Consider the following 13,997-nt stretch of genomic DNA (forward strand, 5'->3'; position numbering starts at 1 on the left):
TTTTTCACGTTATTTTTGTTCAATTTATGAAATAAAACAAAACAATGCATGAATGTTTGCTGCAAATATCATGTTTTATGTTCCATACCCTACAGAGTCTTTGTTTACATCTTTTCAATGAAAGAAATCACCAAAATGTGTGATTTGTCAAGGGACGCCAAACCTTTACATACAGCTGGAGGTCAGAAGTAGATATTGCTTCATTTTGAGTTTTTACAAGACAAAAACCCCTCCATAGATAACTATTCTTTCTAAATATATAATATACACAAATAAACCATAACTAAGAATTAAAAATGTTTATTAAAAGAATAGTTACAACTGACTCTTGGAACTTGGACTTTAAACAAAAACTATATTTACAGAAACATACTGGAAGACAGCAGCACAAGTCTGTTTTTGACAGCCTGTTACATTTTAGAATTGAACACTCTCCAACCATTGAACTTAACTTGAGACAAGGCCACATTGTCAAAATGTGTTTAACTTTTATACATTGTACTACAAGTTAAAAAGCTTCAAATTAATTACTCTGGCCTATTATCAATCATACTATGTTTCACACTGATGAGATCAAATCCTGCATTTAAAAAAGTATCACATGTGAAAGACAGGAAAGCAAAACACTTCAAATGTTTTATTATTCACATCTGATGAGTTAAACAAGGAAGGACTCACATGTATCCTCTGTTCCCTTGATTTTAATTCATGTGAATCATTGATTTTTTCTTTAAAATGACGTGACATTTCAGATCCAATTAGTCATTGTCTGAGAAGTAAAAATCTTCTTCCTCTCCGCTTTCAGACAGCACTCCATCGTTTCCCGGGAACATCTCCCAAACAACAAAGGTGTCATTTTCTAGTGAAAGAGGGAAAGCAACAGATTGTGTTAAGCAATCAAGTGTTACAAAAGAAACGTGGCAATAACTGCTTTCTACTTTCAATGACAACTCCTTTCTGAAAATCTTAATGAGAATCCTCTAACCACAGCAACAACCAAAAACAGAACTACAATACAATGCAAGCATTATACACTTTAAATTGGTATTGTTTAGTATTATCCCTCCTTTCCACAACACAAGTGTAAACTCATTAGCGGCACATTTCTCAAGAAACCTACCTGTGTTCCCACATCTTCTCATTGTTCGTTTAACTGATGGCGTGGGTGAGAAGCTCTGAAAGGAACAAAAAAGATAGAAAAGGAAGAATTGTTTTTCCAATAAAAAAACAACAATCCATGTTCGAGATCAAAACAACCTCAATGAGTAAGTACCTTTGAAGGAGGAGCCTGTTTGCAGACATTAAACTGACGTTTTTTCATCCTCTTCTGCAGCTGAAAGACGTACTTGTCGTCATTGCTCCTTTGAAATCAAGCAAGAAGTAAGTTAGTTTTAAGTTAAAACAACTCTTACAAATAAAAAAATAGAGGTCAGCGCCATTCACCTGTTGGGAGAGCCCATCATGCCGGGAGTGATATGCAGACACTGAGGAGTCTTGACTTCGGGGAAACCTGCGGACATCGGGGTCAGAGGCTCCAGCTCTGTCAATGTGAAGTCCTGGTCTTCACTCGGACACATAGAGGGCATCTACGCATCAAGACAGACAACCGGGGAAGTGAGGGGGGTCTCGTAATCACTAGAGAGGGATTTTGTGCTAAATACAAATGAAGAAAGAAACCAACCTCAAACCGTTTATTCTGCATGTACTCAGAGCTGAAAACGTCATCAACGTCTTCTCGGGGCATGGTCTCAAGAAACTGACGCACCTGCTGCTTCCTCTTCAGAGTTCCCACTCGGGCCGATATCACAGGATGATCTGTGAATAGTCAAAGCATGTAAAATCTCTGCAGTTAACCAAAGTTCTCTCTTGCAAAAACATTTAGATCATTTCAGTTATTAAAAAAAAGTTTACATTACCCAGACAACAACTACAAAACGTCTTACTTTATCTAATTATTTATAATCAGTTAACCGTTAAAGTAGAATGGCAAACGTTAGATGGTTCCAGCTTCTAAATCGATAGGTTTATGCACTATGTGAGTGTATACATCACCTTAGGCTTTAGTAAATTATGATTTTAAAAAAGGAGAATACATCCACATATGAAATAAATGTTGTGGATGTTTGTGGATCCAGAGGGATATAGGGGAAGTCTGATAAATTTCCTCAAGTGAAAAAAAATCTCTGGTCTGTTGCATCAATTTCATCAATCAATTTTTTTTTTTTTACTTTTAATTGTGAGTCAGTGTGGCTGTTACAGGAGTTGTGCAATGCTAAAATGAGTGGAGTTCTCTTTTAACCAATTTACTTAAATCTACAGCCCAAAATAAGACTTTTCTCTACCTGGGCCTTTCGGTGCTTCCATCTTTTTCTTTTTGGGTTTCTTGGCGTTCTTGGCGGGAGTCTGGGAGGTTCCCTTGGATGTGTGCTGGTTGTGGCACTCTTCAGCAGAACGTGTTCCAACCACCCTCGCCACCTTTGCCCAGTAACCTGCCACGTGCTTAGGGTAGAAGGACACCGCTCTGGAAACCACAAACACGCACACACACCGTTACGATACAGAAATATGTTATTTCAGTTCTGCTGATTGCTACTTCCTCATTCTGTTGGACAAAACTTACTCTTGTAGCTTCATAAGCTCTGCCTCGGTCCACTTGTCTTCCTCTTGGTCTTGTGGAATCATTGTGTGGCCTTTATCTGCCTTCTGTTTCTTGCTGGATTGTGTCGACTTAGGCAAAGGTTTTGTGGGTTGTGATGTCTTTGTGCATTTGCTCTGTTGATGTTTTGTTTGTGTCTGTGCAGCATCTCTATTTTTTGTCACTCTTGTTCTCTTCCCGCTGTCCTCGGACTCCCTTGGTGGAGACACATGGCTCGGCTGTGACTTCCCTCCTCTCTTCCTGTGCACTCGTTCCCCCCGCGTCTTTCTCCTGATGGCCAAGTCATCATCTGTTGACTGATCCTGTGATGTTTTATCATCACTAGTGGGAGAGTCTGGGGATGCAGTGACAGACCGTTTGCTCTGTGAAACTCTCACTGAAGATCTTCTGCTGTCATGTGTTTGTTTTTTTGACTTTCGCGTTGAAGACTTTTTGGGTTCGCCTTGCTTTTGAGGGACAGTGTCCACATACAACATTCTCTCTGCAGCTGGACACCGTTGGCTGGACCTTGTTGTTCTGCCAGACCACTCTTCAGGGCTGCTAAGGGTCTCCACAGGAGGTGAAAACGAGGGCTTCTCGCTAGGGTTAGCCTTTGCTCTGTTGCGTTTGCGGAGTGGAGCCTTGACCTTCCTCAGCGGTACTGATGCTGCTTCATTATTGGCTGATTCACACTGCTTACGGGCTGGAAACACAGGACAGTTTGTCTGTATGAAACTTATAAATTATCTCACAATACTTAAACGACAGCTCCTAAGTTTTATTTACCTTCGCTGCAGGGCAGGAACACACGGGCAGGTTTCTGTGATGACCTCGCAGATACTTGTGGAGTGACCTCCTGCGAAATATAAACAGTCAAACAACTGGTCCTGATGGGTAAAAAAAATAATCTGGATTATTATGCAACTCATGTGAGCTGAATTTACCGGATTGCAGATGGAGGTATCGTAACATTCATGTATGGTCACATTCATGTGTGCATCCAGTATGACTCTCCCTCCTTTCCAGTACTCCAGAGGTGGCTTGATGACGCGACCACTTCGAGACACTTTTGTTGAAGACGAGGAAGCAGGACAGGGATCAGCTGGTGAAGAGGAGATAAATAAATGTAAATGGTAACAAAAAAGTCCTCCAGTACAGCTGTAATGTATTCAGATATGCAAGTTATTACACTTCCAGAGATTTAAAGTATAAAAACCATGTATGCTGCTAACATGCTGAACTACAAAGGTGCCCATGCTAAACGTTATACCTGCTTAGCATCAGCAAGTTAGCAGCGTCATTGTGAGCATGTTAGCATGCTGACAGTATTCAGCTCAAAACACCACTGTGCCTATGTGTCGCCTCACAGAGCCCTTAGCTTGGCCGTATACGTTATATATGTTTTGTTACATTTAATATGAAGCTCTGTGTGACACACGTGTCGGTCTACGTTTCAACTAGACATAACAAACAAAGTATCAAATAACGAGAACTGGGAGAAAAGCAGTGGTTTCTACAGATGCCTCAGCCCGATGAACAATGGCGGTAGAAGTCTGTTATCCAGTGTATCTTGTGCATATGAGGTCCTGTTGTAATAATGTTGGGCTGAAGCTGTTTCTTTTGTACTCACGGGTCTTTAAAGGCTTTTGCCTATGTCGCTTCACAGAAAGTTTGATGGATGCCTCAGGGTTCGTCTTTGCCATGATACTTCTCCCTTCACTGTTCCTCTCTGTTTCTTTGCTGGAGCCACTACGACAGAGCAAAATCAAACTGAATATAGTGAATATGGCTATAATCAATTATGGTTAAATTACTCAACATCCCCAGCAAAAACAAAAGAATATTGTATCTGTAAGAGCGTGGACCTTATTGCAGGGAAATAAATATACTTACCCTTTAGACTCTGACAGAAACTTCTCATAAAGTGCCTTCCAGTTCGGAGGAAAACCATTAACAAACTTCTTCAAAAGCCACCCTGGCAACCCTGCAGGTGAGATAGAAGAAAAAGAATATCAATCCATGCAACACGTCTATTTCAAAGCTTTTTAATGGACTTTTAACTTCTAAGTGAAACATATTCTCAGCGGAAAATATCTACCCATACCAGAGTCAACACCCAGGTTCATCTTTCCAACCAGTATGTAAACCCTGCCAGAGACGGTCTTCAGCACATAATTAGAAACCCTGTCCATAATGATGTTACTGTTCCATGGTATGTTTTCCTCCCTGGGTGGAAAAGACAAGAAAAGAAATCCCAGTGTTCACATTAAACCACACATTCAAAGCTTCATGTCTGTCTCATAGGAAGTAGCTGGGTAAGCAGTCTGAAAATTATTAAATGAGTTAAATCAAGATGTCACCAGAAACACTTACCGGTGGATTCCATCAACAAACAGGCCCGTATGATTCCTCCTCAGGAACCAATTCTTGAGATAAATCACACTCTCCTGTCAAAGAGGACAGGACAAGCCCAATAAGGAACAAAAGACAAAACTGTAGTTGATTTCCATTTGAGCTCAAATCCAAACCTTTTGACCCCCAACAATCTGGTCTTACATGTTCAATCAATCTTTTATGCTCCCTAATTGTTACTATCACCCTTTTTATCATAGACTGTAATTTAAGAGCTACTTATTTGAAAAATCTATTTCTACTCACACTTGGGAATGTGTTGCGCCTGAATACACCCTCGTGTTTCTTCGGTATGGAGACCCGTGGCGTATTGAGTACGAGGGGGTCTTCGAGCAAAACAGGTTGTGACGGCCCAGCAGGGGTCAGGACGTCCTCGGAGGGATCTGTGTCTGATTGGCTGTCAGCTGACTCTACCCTGGACCGGCTGACAGGAACCACACTTTCTTGAACAGCTGTAAAGGCAGTGTCCTCCATCTCACCCATACTGTGAGCTGTGGAGGGAGGCGTGTCTCTGGGCGGATGGAAGTTACCTGTGGGAAATACTGTAAGTAATAACATGAACTACGTTGCGCGACGTGCAAACATGACATAGCAAAAAGGATCCTGATGGATTCTCACCCCTGTCAAAGAGATCCCTGGTGTTGCTGCTGACGTTCTGAACTCCCGGCTGCTCTGTTTTACTTTCCCTCTCCTTCATGTAAGCAAACATCTTGGCTGGAGACATTGGAGGAATTTCTTCTGCAAGAACACAGCAACCTGTTCAAAACAGCAAAGAGGGCACCAGTCAGTTCCTTCCCCTAAAGGATGACACAAGGAAGAAGAGTTTAAAACAAAGCAGCAATAAAATCTCACGTTTCTTTCCGATGGATTTTGGTGGTGGGAACGTGGGTTCGTGACTGAACTGGTTCGTATCCGACCAGTCAGCAGAGAATCCTCTTCCATGATCCACATCCCCCATGTAAGTGTTGTTGTGGGCGTCATCCTCTCTGAAGGCGCTGCAGGTTTTCCTTTCTCGTGTCTGATCACTGAGCTCCCTCGTACTGCTGCTAACGTCGTTAAACCCCCATGGCTCCCATTTTCTCTTCCTCAACCTCTTCCTCATGGGGGAAAACACAGAGGCTGAAGACATCAGGGGAGCACATTCCTCCTCAAACACATGCCTCACACTGTCATTCTCTGCTGGCTGTATCTTTACTGGAGTCTTGCTGGTCACCTTGAAACCATCCAGGTCTCTGATGTGAGGTGGTCCTGTGTGGATCTGCTTCCTGGTCTGAGAGAGGGGATAAGACACCGCCGTGGACTCCAGGAAGGCTCCCTTTCTTGGTGTGCATCCACGTCCTCTTCCAGTCACAGGGGGCATTTCCTCCGCCGGCCTGCTGCTCATGTCTGAATACGAGTACCCGAAGGTTTTCTGCGGACTCGATATGGGCGAGAGGGTCAAGGCCTGCGCTTCATTGCGATAAGAACCAACCCTCTGGTTCTCCTTGTGCTCCTCGGTCATCCAGGTGCTCTCTGTCCTCCTCCTGGGAGACTTTACGACATGTTTCTCTCTAACGTTACACAGCGGGTCCGCGGCTGCACCTGCTGCCCCCTCCGTCGCGCACATACCTTCTCTCTGCACTTTGGATTTGAGCTTAGCAAACACCTTCGCGGGGGATTCGAACCGCGGTGTCGTGTGTTGCAATAAACGGTGGTACGACGCCATGGTTTCTGGAGGAAAAGAAAAGTTGTTATTGTAAATCCGAGGCGTATGCTAGCAGCTAGCTAGCCCGCTAGCCCGCGAGCATTCAAATGTCTCATCACTGCCGCCTTTGGCTCGAGGCCTGTGACGTACCTGCAAAACAAATACGTCACTTCCGCACAAGTTTTACTCGTTTAAATTCAAGATACATTTGCGATGTTGTGTCTATTTTATTATGTAAAAACATTTGACACAAGATCTGGAGCTTGCCTCATAAATATCTATTAACTAATAAAGTTTGAATAATCTCTATTACAGCTTTATCGTGAATGTTACCCCACTAACTTTTATGTAAAGAGGTTTTAAAAGAGACATTAATATTAACTGTACCAAGTAATTTTATTTTGGAATTTCCATTATAGTACATTATTTCTGATTAGTGCTTTTTATTAATGATCATGTCCTTCCAGAAATTGTTTTTGTGTTTAAAACATATATTGGCTGACATTTAGTTTCCATGTCAGTGACATGAATGACTCTATCCCATAAAGCCTGAAATATTACAAATACTCTAAACTATCTGTAGGTGAACTATCCAAGTTACCTATTAATAACTTGATAATAATTGTGGCTTAATTCCATTTACAAATGTACTGAAACAACAATTTGCAAACAATTGGTAGCTCAAACAACATAAATATGTTGTATCCTCAACAGGTTTTTTTAAAACTAACTGCATACAATTTATTTAATATTTATGAATGTTTTCTTTGTTTAAATTCCTATATATTCCTATATGTTATGTACATGTTGTGTCCCATAGAGGGCACTAACACCTTGAGTAAATTACTAAAAAACCTTAGAAGAAGAAGCGTACTGCGCATGCTCCCAAGTCAAACTTCCGGTGTAAGACGCTTTTGTGGCTGTCACTTGTTCTGTTTCGTTTAGTTATTGGTAAAATTCAAAGCAACTATTTATCCTGTGTTGTTTTTATTGACGTGAACAGTGTGGATGTTACAATTAATACAGAACGGACCGTCCTAAGTGTTAATACATCAGGTTATAAAGTGTTGTCAAGCGGTCAACAAACTCCTGGACTTGAGTGACAGAAGTGATGCAACATGGCAGCAACTCCTCTCAGTAGGTCTCTTCTCTCTGCACTAAGGAGACACGCTCGCTGTCAGAGCCGTGGACTTAACTCTTCGGCAGAGAGGACAGTCAGCCGGGTGTCCTCGGTGGTGATATGCAGTCACAGCGGAGCGGAAGGACACACAAGCGTGGACCGGGGACAGCCGGTGGAGTGGGACAGAAGAAGTGGTCGGGACAACAGCAGCAGGTCTCCCCTGCTCAGGTCTGTGTCTGTGGGTCTGGGACTCTGCGGTGCGGCGCTGCTGGACAGTCAGAAAGAAGACAAAGACAAGGACAGAGGAGTCTCGATATCCGGGCGGTGTCTTGCACTCATTCTGCCATCGGCTCAGTGTGCTTCCCCCTTTAAACCCGACAGCCCCCGCTATAAATACAACTTTATTGCAGATGTGGTAGAAAAGTCCACTCCAGCTGTCGTGTACATTGAAATCTTGGGCAGGTGAGTTGACTGAAAAGGCGCCACGTGGAATAGTTGAAATGTTTGTTTTTGTTGTGCTGCATGTTACATACCTTCTTTCCACTGCCGCTACCCCCGCAGTGTGGAGTTATACATTGTGATAGGTGATTTAAAAAGTGTGACCGTATAATATTAAGGTATAAGATACAGAAACTATTACCAGTTTTAAAAGCTGTGATACCACATGAGAAACATACAGCTGTGTCTGACCTTATCTAAAGACTATGGGGACACATTTGATCGAAATAAATAAGTATAAACATTTGCAAAGGCAACATAGCTGAAATTCCTCCAGGTCACAGAATTTAGTGTAATATCTGTCATGTTCATTTCTTTAATTTGTCCAAATCCAAAGCACTGCTGTGACTTTGATTCATTGGTCGACAGCCTCATTTTAAATTGCACATAGTTTAATAAAAGCTATTTTATTTATAAAAGCTATTTTATTTCTTTTACTTTTTGTATAGTTTTCTATTTGAATGTATGTCTAATGCATGTTTGTATGCTGCTACTGGATGCTTGAATTTAAAATAAATAAAGTATCTATCTATCTATCTATCTATCTATCTGTGAAGCAATGATCAGGAGATGTTTGGTATTTTTCTGAACATAATCAATTAGTCACTAGAAGGTCTTATATTTCATTATGACTCATAACCACCTAACCACCTCAGTTTCACTTCACAGTGAGGCAGTCAGTTTGTGGAAATGAGAGAAACTATTTTTTGATTGTGTGAAGTGTGCTCTGCCTGATCTTGTTGAACCTGTATGTTTGGCCCTTCCTAAAATGATGTTTCATTTAATTTAATTCTCCTGCTTTTACTGCTTTACAGACACCCATTTTCAGGAAGAGAAGTCCCAGTGTCAAATGGCTCTGGTTTCATTATCAGCAGTGATGGGCTCATCGTCACCAATGCTCATGTTGTGGCCAACAAGAGAGGCGTCCGTGTGAAGCTCATCAACGGAGACATGTACAACGCCACTGTGCAAGATGTTGATCCAGTGGCAGACATCGCTACCATCAAAATCACTGCGAAGGTGAGCAACAAACTACAAAAATCTCTGCTGAAGGAACTTTATTTTACTGGATCCACATTTGCTCCAAACACAGTGAGTGAAGCACAGAGACTAACAGCAGTTCATCACTGTAACAGACAGAAAAAAGTAAAGACAAAAGGATATACATTGAAGAGAAAGAACACAACATGTCAACACTTCACAGACATGAAATCAGAGGAATGAAGCCAGATGATTTATACTAACATATTCAAAATTCAGCAAATAAGGGGGGAAACACACTAAATTCAGATTTATTATGGTATCTTAATGAGACTGTCAAACTTCATTCTTGTGACTGTTCAATATGGATTGGATTAAAATATTGTACTGTACTGTATCTATGTGTTTTGCTTTTTGTCTCCATAAGAAGGTGCTGTTAGAGGACAAAAAGTGCCCTTGAATACGATATATTCTATAAAGCCGTCTAGAGGTCGAGATCCTCGCATACATCAGACCACAGAACTTCTTTATCCAACCTCTTTATAATAGAGCTTACATGATCGGGTCAAGAAAATTAGGACCCAGATACAACGGGAAGCTCCATTCTTTAGATAGTATGAATGACCTGCGAGCAGTGAGGATGTACTGTTGAACTTTCTCTCTGCTCCTCTCCCCTGACACGCAGAATCCTTTACCCACGCTCACCCTTGGTCGGTCGTCCGATGTTCGACAAGGAGAGTTTGTTGTTGCCATGGGAAGCCCGTTTTCTTTACGGAACACAATCACGTCAGGAATCGTCAGCTCAGTGCAGCGAGGCAGTAAGGAGCTGGGCCTGTCCAACTCCAACATGGAGTACATCCAGACTGACGCAGCCATTGATGTGAGTGTTCTGCAATAATCCGATTTAAGGGTATATATATTGGTATATGGACACAAGGGAAGAAACCTAATAGTGACACGCTTGATAAACACGCTTGTTTTTATGAGGGTGTCTGACCCTTTTCAGTTTACAGATGGCCTGGTTTAAGGACTAATAGTGTTCTAAATGCCTGTAGACTGTGACTCAGAAATGTCTTGCCAGATGCTCTTGACGTCACATGTGACTGATTTGTTTTGCAGTTTGGAAATTCTGGAGGTCCCCTGATTAACTTGGTGAGTCACCGGTCCTTGTTAAATGTTTATCATCAAATTCAAATGTGGCCATACCTGCTCTGCCTCAATGGACAGCAGATTTTCAGGTTGTTTAACGTACTGTAATTACAGTTGCTAATGTTACATGAGAGAATATTAAATTTATAGTACAAATTATTGCATCAGGCAACGTTTTGTTGTCTGTTGTTACGGGATATGTAAACTGAAAATCATCACTATCAATATTGAGTCCATTTAGTCAGATGCTATTGGACTTTGGCAGCTAAATAGCATAATGAGGCACCCTGAACATGAACACCCTGTCTGAATGTGTTATCTCTCCTCTAATCAGGATGGGGAAGTCATCGGTATAAACACCATGAAGGTCACTGCAGGAATCTCCTTTGCTATTCCATCGGATCGCCTGAGACTTTTTCTTGATCAAGCAGCAAAGAAAAAGCGTAAGTAAACAGGCTGAGTGTCAAAAGCTACACACCACACCCTCTTTTCTGTCGTCCATAATCTCTGTAGCATTTAATTGTTCTCTTTTTATTTAAGAAATTATTTTCACAAATTTTTGTTTTGTTTTTTTCCCCAAGAATCTTGGTTTGGTGGGGCAGAGACAAAACGGCGGTACATTGGTGTCACGATGCTGACACTGACGCAAAGGTAAACGCTTCACAATCAGAAACGTCTGCGATAAATCTGAGTGCAGTGTAGTTACAGCAGAGCTCCCACCACTGCGTCCAAAACCAGACGTCTTTCTATTTTGTCCCCTTTTTTCCAGCATCATTGCAGAGTTGAAGTTGAGAGACCCATCCTTCCCAGACGTGACACACGGCATCCTGATTCACAGAGTGATCATGGGCTCCCCGGCCAATAGGTAAGCAGACCGTGGGTGTGGATGAATGGTGAATGACTCTCCTTGCTGTTGACGTTCCAGTGTTGGAAGTGGCGTGTTTCCCTTCAGCCACTGAATATTTCTGTCTCATGCATGTCTTGTTTTTGCAGATACAGACTTGAATAGGAATTTACACGTTTGGTATAAAGACGTACAGTGGCTTCAGGATGTGCTCGGACCACTTCACTTTTTGCACATTTTCTTGTGTAATAGACTTAATTTTAAATGGATGAACTGCAATTTCCCCAATTATTTAGCACTCAATAACACATAATGAGTTCAAATGGAGTGAAAATATCCATCCATCCAAGATGACTTGAAGCTGTAATTACTACCAATTAAGGGTTTGAACACTTACGTAAATAAGAGATTTCAGTTTTTGTTTTTTATTAATTTGCAAACCATGTTTTCACTTTGTCAGTGTAGATTGATGGGCAGACACAATATAGTACAAAAAGTGAAGAGGTTTGATTTAGATAAATATAAACATGGTATTATATAATGTGCAGATGTATTATAAATTGAATAAGTCGAGCAGAACATTGTGGACATTGTTGATAAAGTAGGTAAGGAATTTAGCTTCTATCATAACAATATGTTGCCGCTAACACCCAGTACTTGTCGTACTTGTTTCAGAGCGGGCATGCTACCAGGAGACATCGTGGTGGAGCTAAACGGAGTGAAGGTGCATACCTCCGAAGAGATCTACCAGGTCGTCCACACCAGCGACAAAATCACCATGGTGGTGCAGAGAGGACACGAGTTGCTTCGACTGCAAATAACCCCAGAGTACACAGAGTGACACTAACTTCATGTTGATGGACAGCCGGCCACATGATTTGTTCATGTACACAAGAGAAGAAAACTGTGAAACATGATCGTGACTATGGTCAGATGACAATGTGTAATCTAATAAACATGTAGTCAAACAGTGTTTTTAAATGTACATATATGCCATATTTGATGACTTTTGTTAAATATTTTGTTGACACCACAAAGTAAATTACAGTGACAAGCCTGTAGTGTCATCTTAAAATAAAATAACTAACCCTTTAGCCATATTTATCAATTAAGTCTTTCTCTACATGGCTGATGGCTGATAACTACATAATGGTTTCAATGTAATTTTTAAAATTCAAACTGTCATTATAAAGCTTAATGAACCTGCCAGCACCTGAAGACTCAAATGGATAAATGGGCCAGCTCCACAAAGATATTTTAGACTGGGCTGTAGTGTTGATTTTGGTCTGAGATTAGTTAGATTAGTAATGCAGGTTAGGCAGTTTCAAGCCAAAAAAAGCAGCCACCCCCAATCCCCAAGGCTGACTCATTCAATCCAACAATGCCAAAAAGCGGAAAACATACCTGTTTGTTTTTTTTCATCAACATTGTGGTGAATATAATGAGGGCAAAGAGGTTTTGGAGAGCACAGAAACATGTTGGAAATACCCAGCAGTGAGAACATTGTCAGTGGGTTACTTGAGGAAGAGATTGAGGCACCTCATAGGCTACTCGCAGGCTACCAGGTGGCCTTGGGCACCAAACTGGAGAACCCTGGTTAGATCTCAGCCATAGTCAATGTCTTTGGAAAGAGAAACTGGCCCCAGTATTTATTCCCAGGTTTTTGAGTACAAAATGTGCTGTGATACTTAATGAAACCTGAAACAATGTACTTCATTAAAGCCATTTAATGTTAGACAGCAACAAGAAGCATGAGAGACCAACAATATGGCATGGATCAATGGTATTAAACTGACTACGATAAACTGAGCAAACAAGTTTGACAACTCACAAATGCTACTATGATCACACAAGTATATGAATTGTTGAGATCCTACTTACTTTAAAACAGACTCATTTTGAGTATGTCACGCACATTAAAAACCAAAAACATGAATCCATTTCATGTTAAGAGAAAAATGCCAATTCTCCATGATGAGATGCAAAGAAAAATAGTGAAGACTCATATTTCATTTTGAGAGTCAAAGCTGTGAAGCCATACTGAGTAAATTAAAATTTCCCTGGTATATGTACAGTAACGCACACTTACAGTAAAGTAATAAAGTGACATGTACTGGACTGCTACACAATTAAATGCATTTACCTCAAAGACTGATAACTATTAAATGGAGATAACATTCAAACCACCTAAGGTTTAAACAATATGTTCATACTTCTGGACTAAAGACATCTTGTTAGGTACGAGTACTACAACATACAAGTATGGGAGGAAAAATAAAATTGTTCAAATCCCATTAAAACGACTTTAAAAAGGCTTAATATATATTGCTGGTAATATTTTTCTTTTTAAGAAAATATAAATTGTGCGACTGAAGCTTACAATACACTGCTGGCAGTAGCGCCAGGTTCTGTGGTGACCTGCTGGAAAATGGTCATCTGTCGAGGCGCTGTGTGCTGAGAGACTCCCCGGAAGAGAGAAAACAAAACGAAAAAAAACAACAATTGGACATCTCATGATGCCTGAATCCCTTGCACCAAAACCCAAATGCTGCCATGGTGTTTGTCACGGTGGAATGCTGCAGATATCACATGATGTGCACAAACAGCAGCAAAACTATAGTCAAACTCATACAGATACATAAATAAGGGGCAGTGGGGTGGGGGGGTGGGGGTC

The 13,997-nt window shown here is 41.1% G+C and overlaps 2 protein-coding genes across 2 annotated transcripts; one reads left to right on the plus strand and one right to left on the minus strand.

The window, feature by feature from the left end:
• Positions 1–618: 618 nt before the first annotated feature.
• mis18bp1 (MIS18 binding protein 1) lies at positions 619–6,872 on the minus strand. The gene is made up of 16 exons (XM_035674582.1): positions 5,900–6,872; positions 5,666–5,803; positions 5,294–5,577; positions 5,009–5,082; positions 4,740–4,861; positions 4,529–4,619; positions 4,266–4,384; positions 3,580–3,737; positions 3,422–3,491; positions 2,621–3,338; positions 2,343–2,521; positions 1,682–1,815; positions 1,444–1,586; positions 1,274–1,361; positions 1,121–1,175; positions 619–859 (listed from the first exon to the last, which is right to left on the minus strand). Exons 1-16 carry the CDS (start codon positions 6,750–6,752, stop codon positions 759–761), a joined length of 3,327 nt encoding a protein of 1,108 aa, XP_035530475.1. The 5' UTR covers positions 6,753–6,872; the 3' UTR covers positions 619–758.
• A 742-nt stretch (positions 6,873–7,614) lies between these two features.
• LOC118337233 (serine protease HTRA2, mitochondrial-like) lies at positions 7,615–13,810 on the plus strand. Its single transcript, XM_035674159.1, has 8 exons — positions 7,615–8,313; positions 9,165–9,369; positions 10,016–10,210; positions 10,450–10,482; positions 10,814–10,922; positions 11,061–11,130; positions 11,249–11,344; positions 11,999–13,810. The coding sequence occupies exons 1-8, from the start codon at positions 7,850–7,852 to the stop codon at positions 12,162–12,164; spliced, it is 1,338 nt and encodes a 445-aa protein (XP_035530052.1). The 5' UTR covers positions 7,615–7,849; the 3' UTR covers positions 12,165–13,810.
• The last annotated feature ends 187 nt before the right edge of the window (positions 13,811–13,997 follow it).

The sequence above is a fragment of the Morone saxatilis genome, unplaced genomic scaffold (assembly GCF_004916995.1).
Source record: "Morone saxatilis isolate NCDOM2014 unplaced genomic scaffold, NCSU_SB_2.0 Contig3, whole genome shotgun sequence".
NCBI classification, from domain to species: Eukaryota; Metazoa; Chordata; class Actinopteri; family Moronidae; genus Morone; species Morone saxatilis.